At 43.7% G+C, this 15,797-nt stretch overlaps 1 protein-coding gene across 2 annotated transcripts in view; it reads left to right on the forward strand.

The window, feature by feature from the left end:
• The window catches only part of EMB3129 (GTP-binding family protein), a 54,106-nt gene extending 38,921 nt beyond the window's left edge, over positions 1 to 15,185 (forward strand). Inside the window, exons 4-9 of one of the 2 annotated variants that reach the window (XM_086525050.1) lie at positions 10,467 to 10,610; positions 10,704 to 10,790; positions 11,701 to 11,816; positions 13,255 to 13,436; positions 14,294 to 14,351; positions 14,442 to 15,185. In XM_086525050.1, coding sequence (XP_086381176.1) covers positions 10,467 to 10,610; positions 10,704 to 10,790; positions 11,701 to 11,816; positions 13,255 to 13,436; positions 14,294 to 14,351; positions 14,442 to 14,580 — 726 coding nt within the window. In that variant the 3' untranslated portion in view covers positions 14,581 to 15,185. The remainder of the gene's footprint in view (positions 1 to 10,466; positions 10,611 to 10,703; positions 10,791 to 11,700; positions 11,817 to 13,254; positions 13,437 to 14,293; positions 14,352 to 14,441) is intronic. The other variant, XM_086525051.1, reaches the window with a different exon arrangement.
• The last annotated feature ends 612 nt before the right edge of the window (positions 15,186 to 15,797 follow it).

Consider the following 15,797-nt stretch of genomic DNA (forward strand, 5'->3'; position numbering starts at 1 on the left):
TATGGAGAAGCCCTTGGTGTTTATGATTTCTCGGATGATTAGGGCCAAGGCCTCAGTACCACATGACATTGTTAGGGCGGAGCTCCGTGCTCCTCCATTGGTAGTGGAGACACTCACTCCATCAATTTCATCTATGCATAGCACTTGGGCTCTCCCTAGAAACAGATATGCTCAAGCACTAGAGTCTTTGCGACAGCTGGCATTGCAAGGAGATAGATCATGTTGGTATGCAAAGATGGCATCTTGGTTTCAGTTACATGGCTTTAGTATGGATCGGCTACCCCCATTTCAGTACTCTTTGGATGCACCCTCCATCTCCCTCACTAGGGTAGAGATTACCAGGCTCATCAAACAGGACTTGATTCAGTTGGATACGAAGAGGACATGGATACAACCTACACATGAGCTAGGTACGAAGATGACTTTCTATAGAGAGCATCTTCTCCAACTCACGGAGGATGGTTTTGCGATCAGACCAGGATACATGGATACTCATCTATCCCACGAGATACGATGTGCTATTGGTCAGATACGCACATCCTCACATCAGCTAGAGATCAAGACAGGCAGATTTAGAGGAGTACCCCACGGAGTCCAGGTTTTGTCAGGTGTGCCAGATAGAGCCAGAGACAGAGCTGCATTACATATGTCACTGCCGAGAATACTATGAGATACAAGGCCGCTTTCACTGTCTATTCAGAGAGGGTTTTGGGCCACTTTCTAGAGTCATGAGATACCAGGATCAGAGATGCCTCGGATTATACTTATTGGAGATTCGCAAACACAGAGAGGATCTCTTGAAGAGGGGCACAATGAGAGAGATCCAACGACACGGAAGATTACAGATTTCTTTCAGTCATAGACAGAGGAGTTCGAGCAACAGCCTTTTGGATACCGATGTTGTAAGGTGCAGCGGAATGAATGTTGTATTTTCTCAAGATTAGTGATCTTTATTTGCTCAAGGTTCCTTTCAGTTCTTAGGGAAGGAGAGAGCCTTCCTTCTTTATGGAGAGTGCTATGATCACGAACAAAGTGAGTGGATATTGTGCGTGCAAGTGAATGAGACTGAGAGAAGGAGAGAGAAGAGATACGACACCCGAGAGGTTGTAAAACCCTCCTCCGAAGGCCCCACTCTCGTCGGCAAGAGCGCTCTAATCTTTGATTGCACAAAGGTGTACAATGCGTATGCAATGGACTGATGCAACGGGGACTATGTCGATGAAGACGATGAAGACCTTAGGGCTGAATTTGATGCTTCTTTATCTGCTGTCCACAAAGGGGCAAGGCTGAGAATCGGTGCTACTTTGGGGGCTGAAATTGACTGTTTTCCCTGCTGATTTGTGGCTGAATTTTACTGTTCTTGTCGGGGCTGAATTGATGAGGAAAAAACGCTGATTTATCTGCTGTCTAGGCTACGTTTTTGGGTTGTTTCCTTGGTTGAGAAAATGCTGGACAGCAGGTTCTCTACTGTCGACAAAACGCTAGAAGACCTTAGGCAAAAACACTGCAGATGCTGATGCTTTTAGCGATCCAGAAAACGCTGGTTTTGGTATGCTTGAAGGGGGGAAAACGCTAGGCAATGGGCTGGGCTGGCGATGGCTGATTCTGGACAAACGCCAAGGGAAGGGGTCCTTATGGCGAGGATGGAAAACGCTGATGGCTGAGGGAAGGAGAGGCTCACCAAGATGGCTTGGGGAGAGTCTTGCTGAGAGAGGGAGGGACACCTGTTGCTTGGGGAAGCTTGCTGTGCCTTTGCTCATCTGCCAATTTGTGCTTACTTGGGTTTGCTTATATATTAACTTGCCCAATTTTCCCTACTGAGTACCCAACAAAAGTCACTTAATAAATAAGTGAAAAATGTGAAAAATAGGGAAAAATGGGATAAAGTCACTTGAAAAATCCCCAAACTGACTCTGGTGGAATCTGATGGAAATGCTTATGCTTATGCAGTGTGTAACCAGAGGATATGCATCTACACTGAGTGACTGGGCATGCACAGTCTACGAATAGACTCACAAGAGTGCCAGATCACTTCTAATCTAACTTGACTGGACTTGACGGAAACCCTGCTATGGTGTAGCTTGTCCACGGACACATAGGGTTGGATGTGTCACGTGACATCCCCTCCTTTTTAAAGTGAGGTACTGGTACCGAGTTGCATGGCTTCCTTGTAGTCTGCCAACAACGCTGGATAATCCTTGAAGAACTCTTCGTCTACCCACACCGCTTTGTAGGTTCCTCGATCTTTGAACTTCAAAAAATATTGTCGTACTTGTTTCTTCGAACCATGGCGAAACCGATGCAAGAAGACTTGCTCCGGCTCCATGACTTCAGCTTCATCGATGATCTCCGGTTCTTCTTCTTCCGAAACGTCCTTTGGAGGTGTTCCCTGAAACACTTTCAACCAAGAAACATGGAAAACGTTGTGCATTGACCATGAGTTAGGCAACTTCAATTTCATTGAAACCTCATTAATCTTTTTGATGACTGGAAATGGACCATACATACGAAAAGATAACTTAGGACATTTCTTTCCAACTTGCTTAAGACGCTGTTTCATGATTTGTAGATACACACAATCTCCTTTCTTGATAGAGACCTCCTGACGATGCTTGTCAGCCTGTCGAGAATAAGACTCCTGAGCCTTGCTTAGCCGAAGCTTCACACTCTCCGAAATCTCATCCAATGACTGACTCTCAGCATTGGCATGAGGCATTTGACTGACCAATCGAGTCAACAGTGACTGGAATCGGCGGCCAAAAGCTGCTTCATACGGAGTTCGACCAATAGCAGAAGAGAAGGAATCATTGAGAATAGCTTGAACCAATGGGAGATAGAGCTCCCATTGAGACTGCTGATCATGAACATAAGACTTCAACACATCAAAAGCCAACTGATTATAAATTTCCGTTTGACCATTTGACTGTGGATGAAAAGCGGATGAAAAATTCAACTTTGTGCCAAAATTTTCAAAGAGTGCACGCCAAAGTTGGACGTAAACTTAACATCCCTATCGGAAACAATGGACTTTGGCAAACCACAGAGGGGGCACCAATGCTTTATGAACAATCGTGCAACATCTTGTGCAGTAATTGTGGCCTTACAAGGAATCAACATGCAAAATTTGCTGAAACGATCAACAATAGTTAAACATTGAGTGTTCCTTGAATACAGACTTGGTGGTAAGTTAGTCACAAAATCCATAGAGATATCCTGTAAAGGTCCCTCCGGAATAGGCAGCGGAAGCAAGAGGCCTTGCTGCTTACCCCGAGGAGCTTTTACTTTTTGACATATGGTGCACTGTGTGACCTAACGAAACACGTCTTTTCGCATTTTAGGCCAATAAAAGAAACGTTCAATCTTTTCCAACGTGGTGTTCATTCCCCTATCCCCACCCGTGAGAGAATCATGTGCATCATGCAATATGGTTGGCCTGAGAGAGGGCAACACACATAGACGCTGACGAAAAAATAACAATCCATCACGAATGAGATAGTTGCTGGGCCCTTGGGAAGGAAGAGCGTGCAACCAATACTTACCAAACTCCGAATCTGCATACTGATTCTTCATGCTGTCAAAAGACTCACCCTGTATAGAAAATGTGGTTCTTGACTCAAAAGCCAAAATCTGTCCTTTGCGACTCAACGCATCTGCAACAACAGGGTTAGCTTTTTCAGGCACATACTCAATCAAATCATCAAATTGCTCAAAAAATTGTGACCACCGCGCTTGGCGATCACTCCAATGTGCACTAGGCATAGACTGGAGCCACTTGAGGGCTTGATGATATGTGTGCACTATAAACTCTCTACCATACAAAAAATGCTTCCAATGCTTAAGTGAGTAAATGACAGACAAAAGTTCTTTATCATAAATTGAATAATTCTTTTCCGCACTATTGAGCTTCCGGCTAAGGAAAGCTACTAGGTGACCATGCTGCTGGAGCACAGCGCCTATGGCGACATTGCTCACATCCGTCCATACCTCAAAGGGGTCATCCCAAGAGGCAAGGATAAGACATGGTGCTTCTGTCACCGCAACCTTGAGAGCTGCGAAAGCCTCAATGGCTGCCTCGGGCAAGTCTACGCGCTGACGGCGAGTCTTTACCCCTTTCAAAACATCAGTCATAGGTGCAACAATGCGTGCAAAATTGTCTATGTGCGAACTATATGCTTGACATAAACTAAGAAAAGAGCGCACATCATATGCAGTTTTGGGCAAATCCCAATTACGAACCTGTTCCACCTTCGCAGGGTCTAGCTTGACGCCTTCTGCAGAAATGATATAACCCAGATAAGCGACTTCAGTAAGAAAAAATTCCGACTTCTTAGCTGCACTATACAACCGACACTCATCCAAACGAGTTAGTACCCTTTTAACATCTAATTCATGTTGCTCCCACGATGCAGAAAAAATGAGAATATCATCTGAAAAGATGAACACACACACCTACCATATCGCCGAAACGACCTACCATGAGACGATTGAACGTACCCACGGCTCCTGTCAATCCAAAAGGCATAACAATATACTCCCATTGCCCTCGCTCGGTGCGAAAGGCGCTCTTGAAAATGTCGCCTTTGAATACCCGTACCTGATGGTATCCACTCTTAAGATTGACCTTGCTGAAAACCTTCGCCCCATTGAGCCTATCCAAGATATACTCAATGCGAGGCATCGGAAACTTGTTCTTGACGGTCATCTTGTTTAATGCCCTGTAATCAACACACAAACGAGACGAACCATCCTTCTTGCGAACGAACAAAATAGGAGCAACAAAAGGACTTACACTAGGACGTATGAATCCTCTTGCCACCAACTTCGTGGGTTGTCGCTCTAACTCTTCCTCTTGTGACTTGTTCAAACGGTAGGGAGCCTAACTGCTACGCTCCCTCCAGAAGCTCGATGCGATGGTCCTTCGGCCGCTCCGGTGGGAGACGAGGTGGAAGATCATCCTGCAAAAAGAGATGTTTAAATTTCGTAAACAACTCCGAATACTTACCTGGAGCCTGAATGCTCTGGGAGACTGGAGCAACATAAATGAATGCCGCTTGTGCTCCTCGTCGTAATTCACGCTTTACCTGTATATGCGAGATGAGAGGCAAAGAATGCAAGCCCTCCTCAGCACGAATGATGAGGGGGGAATCAGTATCGGAATGTAAAGTGATCGTGTTAGCACCAAATGTAACAGACTTGGACACTCCAAGTCAAGAATCAATCGCGACAGCACCAAATAACCACTTCAAAACAATTCACAGATCACAATAGATTTGCACTGGCCCGGCGGAGTTCCGTGCCTAGAGATATTGGCCCCAAAGACTGGCGCCCCTTTCGGTATTTCTTTTTGTATTAATCAATTCAAAGTACAAGAGAGTGGGTCGGGATTCACTCTCAGACTCTGCGTCCAGATGCTCTGAGAAGTGAAGCCCTCACCACTTATTTAAAGGTACAAGGGATGCCCAAAAGCAGAGCCCCAAAAGCTTTCCAGTTAAAAGCATAAGAGCTCAAAAGCTCTTCTCTTTTTTTTTATTAAAAAAGCATTCTCTTCCTTTCTCTTGCGTAGAGCAAAAAGCAAGATTCGCGTCGCTCATTTTTTTTTTTTTTTTGCCCTCTGCGATTTCCAAAAATTACGGTTTCTGGCAGAAATTAGGGTTTGCAGGAATTTGAAGGTTTCTAGCAGAAATTAGGGTTTCTGCTGTCCGCCACGTCATCACTTTGTGACATACACCCCTCTTGAAAGCATTGTAATCGACCGCGATTACGCCTGCAAAACCGACAAAAGCCATAAACCGTCTTAGCAGACACTGACTGTTAGTACCTACGTACTAGGAACACACATCTAGCACATGTACAAAATCGACAGTCACATCACACGACATCACAGGACATAAGCAGACATCACAGGACATCACATGACATTCAACATTCATTCTGATCTTAGACCATGATTTATCGGCAATGTAGCTAGCAATCACATCTAGGTCCAATCGGGACCTCATCGATGTCCGATTGACTAACCCCTATTGCAGCCATGTCTATTCGAGATCAATCAGACCAAAATGCTGCAGTCATTTCGGCTATCAGTTCCTGCACTCAAAAGAAGTCAAGAACAAATCAGTATCATTATCAGGAATTCCATTTCATAAAGTCATCCAGCAGAATACTGTCAGCTATCAGTATCCATGAAGCTCATGACTTTAGTATCAAAATCAAGGCATCTGTTGACAAAGGAGCGGAGTAACTCCCCTCTTGTGCATCCCACTGCACCAGATCTTCGGCCAAGCTGAATTTCTGGGTTCCGTTTGGAGTAGACTATGCTAAACCAAAACATTGAGGTAAAGTTTCACCATCCGAGGAGTATCTGCTAGGTCCTCCTCCTCCATCCACTTCGCATCAAATGCAGGAAAGTTCTTGAACTTAACCAAGAACCGCCTTTGGACTTTACCTTTAATCTTCGTATCCTTATGTGCCAAAATCTGTTCAGGAACAAGGATCTCCTCGTTTTCTTCCACTTCGGGTTGCTCATCAAGCTCCCCATCATCAGGCACATCACCTTTAAAAGGTTTCAAGAGACTCACATGAAATGCATTGTGAATCCTCCAAGTATCTGGCAGTTTCAATCGGAAGGAGACATCATTTATCTTTTCAGTAATCTGGAAAGGGCCGTAGTATCGCATACTAAGCTTTGGAAAAAGCCTCTCCTTTCCCTTTTTCTTTCGTAGGCGTGCCTTCTCAAAATGTAAGAGCACCCAATCATCCTCCTTCAATTTCATGTAGCGACGATGGCGATCCGCTGCCTTTTTCTGTCGTTCTTGAGACTTCTGCAAAGTCTCACGAACCTTGGCAAAAGCCGTATCCAAATCTCGCGAATATTCATCCGCTTCAAATATCTAATCTTAAATCATCGTGATCATTCTGTGTTCTCGGGAGATAAAAAATGAAATCCACTTCAATACTTTTCGAAGGGCGGGTGGGTATGGGTAAAGGCTTTAAAAATCCCTGTGCCTTATGCTTGTCAAAATTGACCTTCTGGCATACTAAGAAACTGCGCACAAACTCTTCCACATCCTTTTTGAGTCTCGGCCAAAAAAAAAGTATCTCTCTACCCCCTTCATGGTGGTAGCAATGCCGCGGTGACTCGTAAAAGGTGGACAGTGGCATTGAGTCATAACCTTTTCCCTCAACGGTTGTGTAACGCACAACATAGTCTTTTTCATCAAGTAGCCTTCCCTAAGGGAGTATCCAGCTACTGTCTCCCCATCCCGTATGTGTGTGAGAATATCTGCAAAATCTGTATCTGTGGCATACTGATCGACCATATCCTCGAAGCTCCTATGATGTATCGCGGAAATAGCCAGATCCAACGGCTTCCGAGACAAAGCATCTGCCACCACATTCTTCTGTCCTTGCTCATGGACAATCTGGAAGTGAAACTGTGACAAGATGTTCGCCCACCGCATCTGCTTTTCCGAAAGCTGCTTCTGTGACAAGAAGTAGCGCAAACTCTGATGGTCTGTAAAGACAGTAAAATCCGCTCCGAGTAGGTAGTGCCGCCACTGAGTAAGAGCATGGATAACCGCCAAAAGCTCTTTCTCATAAATCTGTGCTGTCATCTCCGGCCTAGAGAACAAACGGCTCTCGTAAGCTATGACATGGCCTTCTTGCATCAAGACCGCACCCAGACTACGACCATAAGCATCACAAAATACTTCAAAGGACTTCTGCAAGCCCGACAAAGTCAAATCTGGTCTTGAGCTTGTCTTGGAAATCAGCCCAACTAAAAGAGGGGCGTGAAATCGTCGGCTGCCTCTAGGTGCGCGGCTAGCTGTGCCTCTTGCCATGCGTGGTACCAATTGATGGCATCACCGACAAGGTATATAGCTGTCGTGAAAACTTTGCTATTGCCTGTTTTCTTAGTTGTCGCAAAATAAGCATTAAATTATGCAACCAAGAACGAATAACAGTAGCATCCATCTTACCGTCATACTTACTGAAAGTCAACTTTTCAGTGATTGGGTTGTTGGAATCTGCATCGTGGCTTGCGCCACTTGACGAACTCCCACGAGCTTTGGGTGGTTCGGTCTTCGAGGCTAGGACTTGGGCAAGCAATTCTTGAGTGCGTAGCTCTCGTCGAGCTTCAGGGTCAGCCTCCAAGGCTGCGGCTCGTGTTGCCGCTTCCTCCTTCCTTATTTCTTTTCTTTCTTTTTTGGCGTCGCGCTCGCGTTCTAAAGCAATGCGATTTTCTTCTTGTTGTGCGGCAAATCTTGTGTTTCTTTCGTCGCGCTCGCGGTCCTTGGCTTCTTGGTCTGCAGCCATTCTTGCAATTCTGTCGTCGCGTTCACGGGCTCTTTCGTCGCGCTCACGGTCCTGAGCAAGGCGACTTGCTTCTTGTCTATCCATCATGGCCATCATCTGCTTCATCATTGCCTCCATAGGGTCTGGTGCACTTGGTGGCGTAGATTGCGAAGGGGGAGGGTTGAAGAAATCATCTCCGGGTGGGGATGAGTCTTCGTCGCCTCTCTCATGCTCATCACCTGTATGCGAAGTATCCATTCCGCTTCGGGTGACGACCGTGCACTATGATCTTGGGGTCTTAAGCTGGCGAGGAACTTGGGTTCTTGAGTGTCTTGAGGTTCTTGAGGTCCTTGATTTGTGAGAATCTTGGGTTCTTGAGGGGTTCTTTTACTTGCAAGTCGCGTTGGAGAAGGATCTTCTCTTCACCCGAGTTCTACTCCTTTCTGCGGGCACACCCCTTGGCGGCCTTGCGCTCACACCAAGGTTGCTTTTTCCCACCTCACGTCGATTGGCCGGCCGCTAAGTGCACGGTCCGCTCTCAATGAGTGAAAAGAGACACAAGGGGAGGCTGGACAAGCCCTTCTTTCTTGGGATTCCTGTCACTCTTCAACAAAACACGATTAGGAATCGACACGCCCAAGAGAACTTGGGTTCGTGCGACCGCAACAAGCCAAAAAAAATTCTTGTGGTTCTTGTGGTTCTTTCCTTGAGTAATGCAGAACACTTCCAAAGCTTTGATACCAATGTAAGGTGCAGCGGAATGAATGTTGTATTTTCTCAAGATTAGTGATCTTTATTTGCTCAAGGTTCCTTTTAGTTCTTAGGGAAGGAGAGAGCCTTCCGTCTTTATGGAGAGTGCTATGATCACGAACAAAGTGAGTGGATATTGTGCGTGCAAGTGAATGAGACTGAGAGAAGGAGAGAGAAGAGATACGACACCCGAGAGGTTGTAGAAACCTCCTCCGAAGGCCCCACTCGTCGGCGAGAGTGGTCTAATCTTTGATTGCACAAAGGTGTACAATGCGTATGCAATGGACTGATGCAACGGGGACTATGTCGATGAAGACCTTAGGGCTGAATTTGATGCTTCTTTATCTGCTGTCCACAAAGGGGCAAGGCTGAGAATCGGTGCTACTTTGGGGGCTGAAATTGACTGTTTTCCCTGCTGATTTGTGGCTGAATTTTATTGTTCTTGTCGGGGCTGAATTGATGAGGAAAAAACGCTGATTTATCTGCTGTCTAGGCTGCGTTTTTGGGTTGTTTCCTTGGCTGAGAAAACGCTGGACAGCAGGTTCTCTACTGTCGACAAAACTCTAGAAGACCTGAGGAAAAAACGCTGGAGATGCTGATAGCGATCCAGAATACGCTGGTTTTGGTATGCTTGAAGGGGGGAAAACGCTAGGCAATGGGCTGGGCTGGCGATGGCTGATTCTGGACAAACGCCAAGGGAAGGGGTCCTTATGGCGAGGATGGAAAACGCTGATGGCTGAGGGAAGGGGAGGCTCACCAAGATGGCTTGGGGAGAGTCTTGCTGAGAGAGGGAGGGACACCTGTTGCTTGGGGAAGCCTGCTGTGCCTTTGCTCATCTGCCAATTTGTGTTAACTTGGGTTTGCTTATATATTAACTTACCCAATTTGCCCTATTGAGTACCCAACAGAAGTCACACACATTGAGGTAGAGTGTGAAGTACAGCTGTTTCTTGGGTAAGATATGAGGTGCTTGGATTATTTTCTACCGTCGATCTAAAGTGTTAAATGTAGCAAACCCTTAAATACGACTGAGGTAGATTGCAAATTTCCTTTTGATTGCTTTACTGCATCACTCAGATTTAAACTACCTCTCTTAGGACTCTAATTTGGCCCATCTTGTTTATTTCTAGCAATTGAATTTATAGCGAATTGACCTTTTTTTTGTGCGCACCTCTAAATCCTGGTGTGAAATGTTGAGGAAGTGTGGCACTTTTGCCTGGATTCTATTTTAGGCTTTGATGTGTTGTGTCCGTTCTTGCTGTCTTGTGGATGACTACCATGAGTCCATACCTTGCACTTTCGTTTAAAAGTCAATTTGGGCTTATCCTGGATTCATCTAGGTATGTATATCTTTTCTGCCGTTGTTGTCATTCCACAGACATGATAAGTCAGATTGTGTGTGTTGTTTTTGCTTTATTTAGATGATTACATGGATAGGAGACAAAATGAGGGTTGTAGTGATGAATCGAGTGGATATGATTTCAACAGCAGAAAAGAATAGGTGGGCTAGTTACTTTGCATCCCAAAATATTACTACCCTTTTCACTGATGGGAGGCGTGGACTAGTAAGTCAGAAAATATTTTTCTCTTCTATGAACGGCTCACGCGTTCTAGTGCATTTGTATCTTATGGTAACTTGTTATGGATTTCTTTTGCAGGGTGTGATGAAGCTTGGGAGGACGGTTAAATCTGTAGCAAGGGATATTAATGAGAAGCGAAGGTCAAAGGGTCTTCTTCCACGTGCTGTATGTAACTTGCCTTGTTTTTCCAGGTGTGGATAATTGTGTGAGGGCTGTATGGTAGAGATCCTTGCCTCCTTGCTCAAGGGCTTATCTGCTAGCTATTGTTGAGTTAGCGATTTTAACCTCATCATCAAGGTTTGAGTGACTTTTAGAAAAACTGATTGAAAAAAGATGGATCGGTGTTCTGTACCGTTTGCAGGCAGTGCTATGCACAGAAAATGACCGGGCTTTTAAATTCTATTGGCCTTTTTGTTTTGACTGAGATGCTGTTAGCAATATGACAGAGTAGATTGCGAAGACAATGTCATTAGTTCTTCACAAACTTGAGAAAGATTCTCATGTATTCAGGGACATACTACACCTACGCAGCTTATGCACGGTACTAGGCAGGCTTGGATCATGGAAGCATGGAGAGGTTGAAGAAGCCATCGAAGCAGTGGGCAATATTCATCTTGATATGGGAGACTACCAGGGACAATCAGTAGCTACCTGGCTGTAGCTAAAATGGTTGATTTTTCATCTTAACAGTATAGAAGGAGAGTAAGAGCATGATTAACCTTTGAGAGACTCAAATCAAGTACAAGATAGAGCTTGTGTGAATGTAAACTAGTGGTTCACGACCATCCATGATGACAGTATTTTCAAGTAATGTTTCTATGGACCATTGATGAAAGACTTTTTCATGAGATGGTGCTGATAGCGGTTTTTTCCTGTGCAAGTGGCATGCTAATTTTATGAAGTAGTTTGAGATTGTTGGTGATCTCAACATATCCTAGCTATTCTAGCTGAGGAATTTTCTGTAGCTTCTTTACTTTTATTTATGTGTATGTATAATTTTTGTATTACCTTTGAAAGGCTTTTGGGACTCAAAAGAATTTTTTGGTCCTGATTGTGATCGGGTGAACTTTGCAAGGTTCGCGCTGTGGCAGTTGGCTATCCCAATGTGGGGAAGTCCTCACTCATCAATCGACTACTCAAGCGCAGGAAATGTGAAGCAGCTCCAAGGCCAGGAGTAACTCGAGAATTGCAGTACTTTCTTTCCTTTATTCATCTAAGTAGTACTCCAGAATGTTGAAATGAAAGTTATTTTCCATTTTGTTATCTAATATTATGGCTTGTGATCGATCTCTGTTAGTTTTCATTGCTTTTCCAATGTTTTGATCGCTAAAAGTCTCGCATTTTGTTGCTTTGAAGGCATTTGGTGGATTGAAAACAAATGTGTACTAAACCTAATATCATGCATAACAGAGGGCTATGATGGCAGAATCTTATATCTCATGAGGCACCTCCTCCTAAAAATTGATCAAACTTCCTGAGAGGCAGACGTTATGTTATCTCTGTCCTCCGCTATTTTTGAATTCGATTGATATTGGGTCAATAGAATGACATTCTCTACTTCTGGTTTAATTTATTAGAGCAGCAGCAAGGGTCTCAAGAAAAAGAGATGACCGTCTGAAGGCTTGCCAAAGTGAAGTACAGAGTGACCAAACATGCTATCTGGCCCTTCATTACTTGAATATAAATACAAGAAACTTCAAGCATGGTTGTTTCAGTTCTCATTGCATGCCATTGGTACAAGGGTGGCTCTGTGGTCTGAATTTGAACTTCTGTGAGCGCTCTAAGATTGTTGAGGCTGTTTTTGACCGGCTTAAGTCCTTCACAACGGCTTGTTGCTTCTAATCAACCTACCTGCCAGGGATCGACTTTTGGTATTTTAGCTTGTAATTTGGCCTTAGTAATCCAAATGGCTAATAGCATTGGCCTCTAGACATTATCTTAATTGCACACCATAACATTTTGAAGTACGACATGCATTGTGCCACATCTAGTTGGGCTGTACCATACTTCTGGACCTTAACAACTTGGAATCGTTCTAGATGTATCCAATTTGAAGCAGAGTAATAGGACTGGGAAGACCTGGCTTTAAATGTTTAAGGACTTGTTATGTGACAGAGAGCAATGTTGTTTTTCTGTGGTTTGATTTAAGTGTATGTGGACATGTTTGTGATTTATTTAGGATACACACAATGTTAAGATTGTTGCAACCATAGTGGCATTATCCTCACAACTTAAAGTCCAAGTTCAAGGTTCCAGGTTAAAAAATAAGACCCCTTAAAGAATTTGGCATCGTAGATGGGTTGGCAAATATATCTTATCCATAAACCTGTATGTATAGATTCGGGGCGAGTCTTCTGAAATTTTGCCAAAAATGGCACTTTACAGTGTAATTTTGGTGAAAACGACAAAGTTTGAAAAATTTGGGCTAATCTTTTGACAGAGGAATTGTGTAAAATAGTCTAAAGATCCTGAAGACCCTTAAAAAATAGCCATTGGGCTATAAATAGGCCCTAATGATCAGGTGTTGATTGTGCTTAGATGAACTATTGGAGCACAATACATGAATTTTATTTCAATATAAGGGCAACATCTATTCTCAGCCTTTAACTTCTGCCTATGTTTCTTGAAGGTGGGCTCGTATTGGGGAGGACTTGGATCTGCTAGATGCTCCTGGAATATTACCCATGAGACTTCGTGACCAGGCTGCTGCTATTCGACTCGCTATCTGCCACGATATTGGAGAATCGTCTTATGCAGTTGCAGGAGTTGCCGCTGTTTTCGTAGAGATGTTAAAGCGTATGCCCCATGGAGGTAACGTAGTGTTTATGTCTGTAGGTTCTTGTTAGTAACTGGGGTCTTGGCTTACCCATACAAACAGATAGGTGATTTTATCATTTGTGGTGGCTGCATGGTAAGTAAAAAACATTTGTGTGTTATTTTTTTCAAATTTTACACTAATTTGCCTAAAATCTAGGCAGGATTTTTCCTTTTCCTCTTCCTCTCAGCTGACATTTTTGAATTTTAAAGCGGCACAATTGTAAGCTGAGACACCTGTCCCGAATGCTGAAGACAAAAATTTGGAACAATTTCTAGTTTTACCCACACAATTTTTGCAGATGGAATAGAGCACTGCTATTACATGCTCAAAGGAGTTCGCCATATGCATGTTTTTCTAGAGTGCACTTGAATGACTACAAAATCATGGAGATTGGAGACGTGGGATGCAACAGTATACTTTTAAATCTCTGAATGTAGAATTAAGTCTTTGTGATGTCTTATCCTTTTCGTTTAAAGTTGAGTGCTTGTTTCAAGTTCTACTCAAGTAAGCTTCTTTAACTTATTTTGCTTATGCCTTTTCTAAAAGCATTTATAAGTGAATGCTGATTTGTTTTAGAGAATCAGCAATGCACGACCACCTTCCACATATAGAGAATGCTATGAATTCATGCACATTGTAACCTAGCTGGATAATACTAGGCTAACAAACGCTCGGGCTATTGCCTATGCTCTACCCATCAAAAACTGAATCTCTTGAAAAGTTTGGTGAAAGGTGTCTCACGATGTCTCTATGAAAACCTATGCTTTATCTTCAGAGGCAGCTTTTTTATTTGAGTTAAACTCCATCAGTATCTATGAACCTTCAGTTCACCGAAGGATGTCTTTTGCAGGTGCAGAGTTGCTACAAGAGCGCTACAAGATTGATGCGAATGGCATGTCAGGGGAAGTGTGAGTTTCGAGTCGGAATCTGCTCACAAACATGTGCCGAGAGGCTGTGTCAAGTGTTGATGTTGATTCTGTGATTTTAAATTTTGCCAGATTTCTAGACGAGCTGGCACAAAAGTTATTTGCTGGGGATATAAATCATGCAGCATTGAGGCTTCTGCAAGATTATCGCAAGGGGTGCCTGGGATGGATGGGCCTTGAATGGCCTCCTTTTAAGGGCCAGGGTCCATGAAACAAGTGTAGGTGCTGACTATATATGGTATTCAAGCCAAGCCAGTGCAAACTTTTGGCTGACCTGTACATCATTACGTGTCAAGCTGGATCTGCGATCGAGGTGCTCTCCCATTTGATCCTTAGGGTGTATAGCGAGTTGGTTATACCCCGAGAAACCGTCTAAAAAGCTTATGCTTCTTTGCTGCTACCCTTTCTACATTTTTTGTGTGCATGTGTGTGTGTGCGCGCATGCAAAATATAACCTAGTGCCGTTTACAAATGCATTGGAATTTGGGTATATAGCACCTTTCTGAGCGCTTCTATAGACGAGCTTTCTCCATGCATTACTCAAAAGCCAGGGAGGATGCTACTGAGATGATTGGCCATATGCTATATCTGGGGGTTGCAGATTCATAAAAAATTGTTTCTGGATGCCTGTCTCAACCATGTTACCACATGAACATCTGGATGAGCAATAGAGTTGAAATTCTTTCTTGTCTTTCCGCCAAAGCTCTATTGAGAGGACAAAGACTCTGAAACTACATATTTGAATCCATTTGAGCAATTGGCTCTGGTCTTCAATTTTGAAGTGTTTAAATGTTGGGGAGAAGCATTTTACTTTGACATAGTTCTTGTTTTTCTACGACCTTAAAGCTTCTCTTCTAATGTGTGTGTGTGTGTGTGTGTGTGTGAGAGGAGAGAGAGAGAGAGAGAGAGAGAGAGAGAGAGAGAGGAAGAAGAGAGTTTTAACGTTGTAGGAAATTATCCCAAGAGACCTCAAAGATCTAGCGGACCAGGAGAGTTGAACTCAAGATTTGTTATTCAAGAGGGAAATGGCATAACCAATCTACCATACTTGGGTGATTGAAAGGTTATACCATTTTCCTCTTTTTATTAGCACACACCCACACCCACACAGACACCCGAGAAGAAGAGAGTTTTAACGCCATAGGATACTATCCCAAAAGACCTCAAAGATCTAGTCGACGAGGAGAGTTGAACTCAAGACTTGTTATTCAAGAGGGAAATGGCATAACCAATCTACCACACTTGGATGATAGAAAGGTTATACCATTTTCCTCTTTTTATTAGCACACCCACACCCACACCCACACCCGAGAAGAAAAGAGTTTTAACTTCGTAGGAACTATCCCAAGAGACCTCAAAGATCTAGTTGACGAGGAGAGTTGAACTCAAGACTTGTTATTCAAGAGGGAAATGGCATAACCAATCTAC

The sequence above is a fragment of the Adiantum capillus-veneris genome, chromosome 12 (assembly GCF_014529385.1).
Source record: "Adiantum capillus-veneris isolate H3 chromosome 12, ASM1452938v2, whole genome shotgun sequence".
In the NCBI taxonomy this organism is placed as follows: Eukaryota; Viridiplantae; Streptophyta; class Polypodiopsida; order Polypodiales; family Pteridaceae; genus Adiantum; species Adiantum capillus-veneris.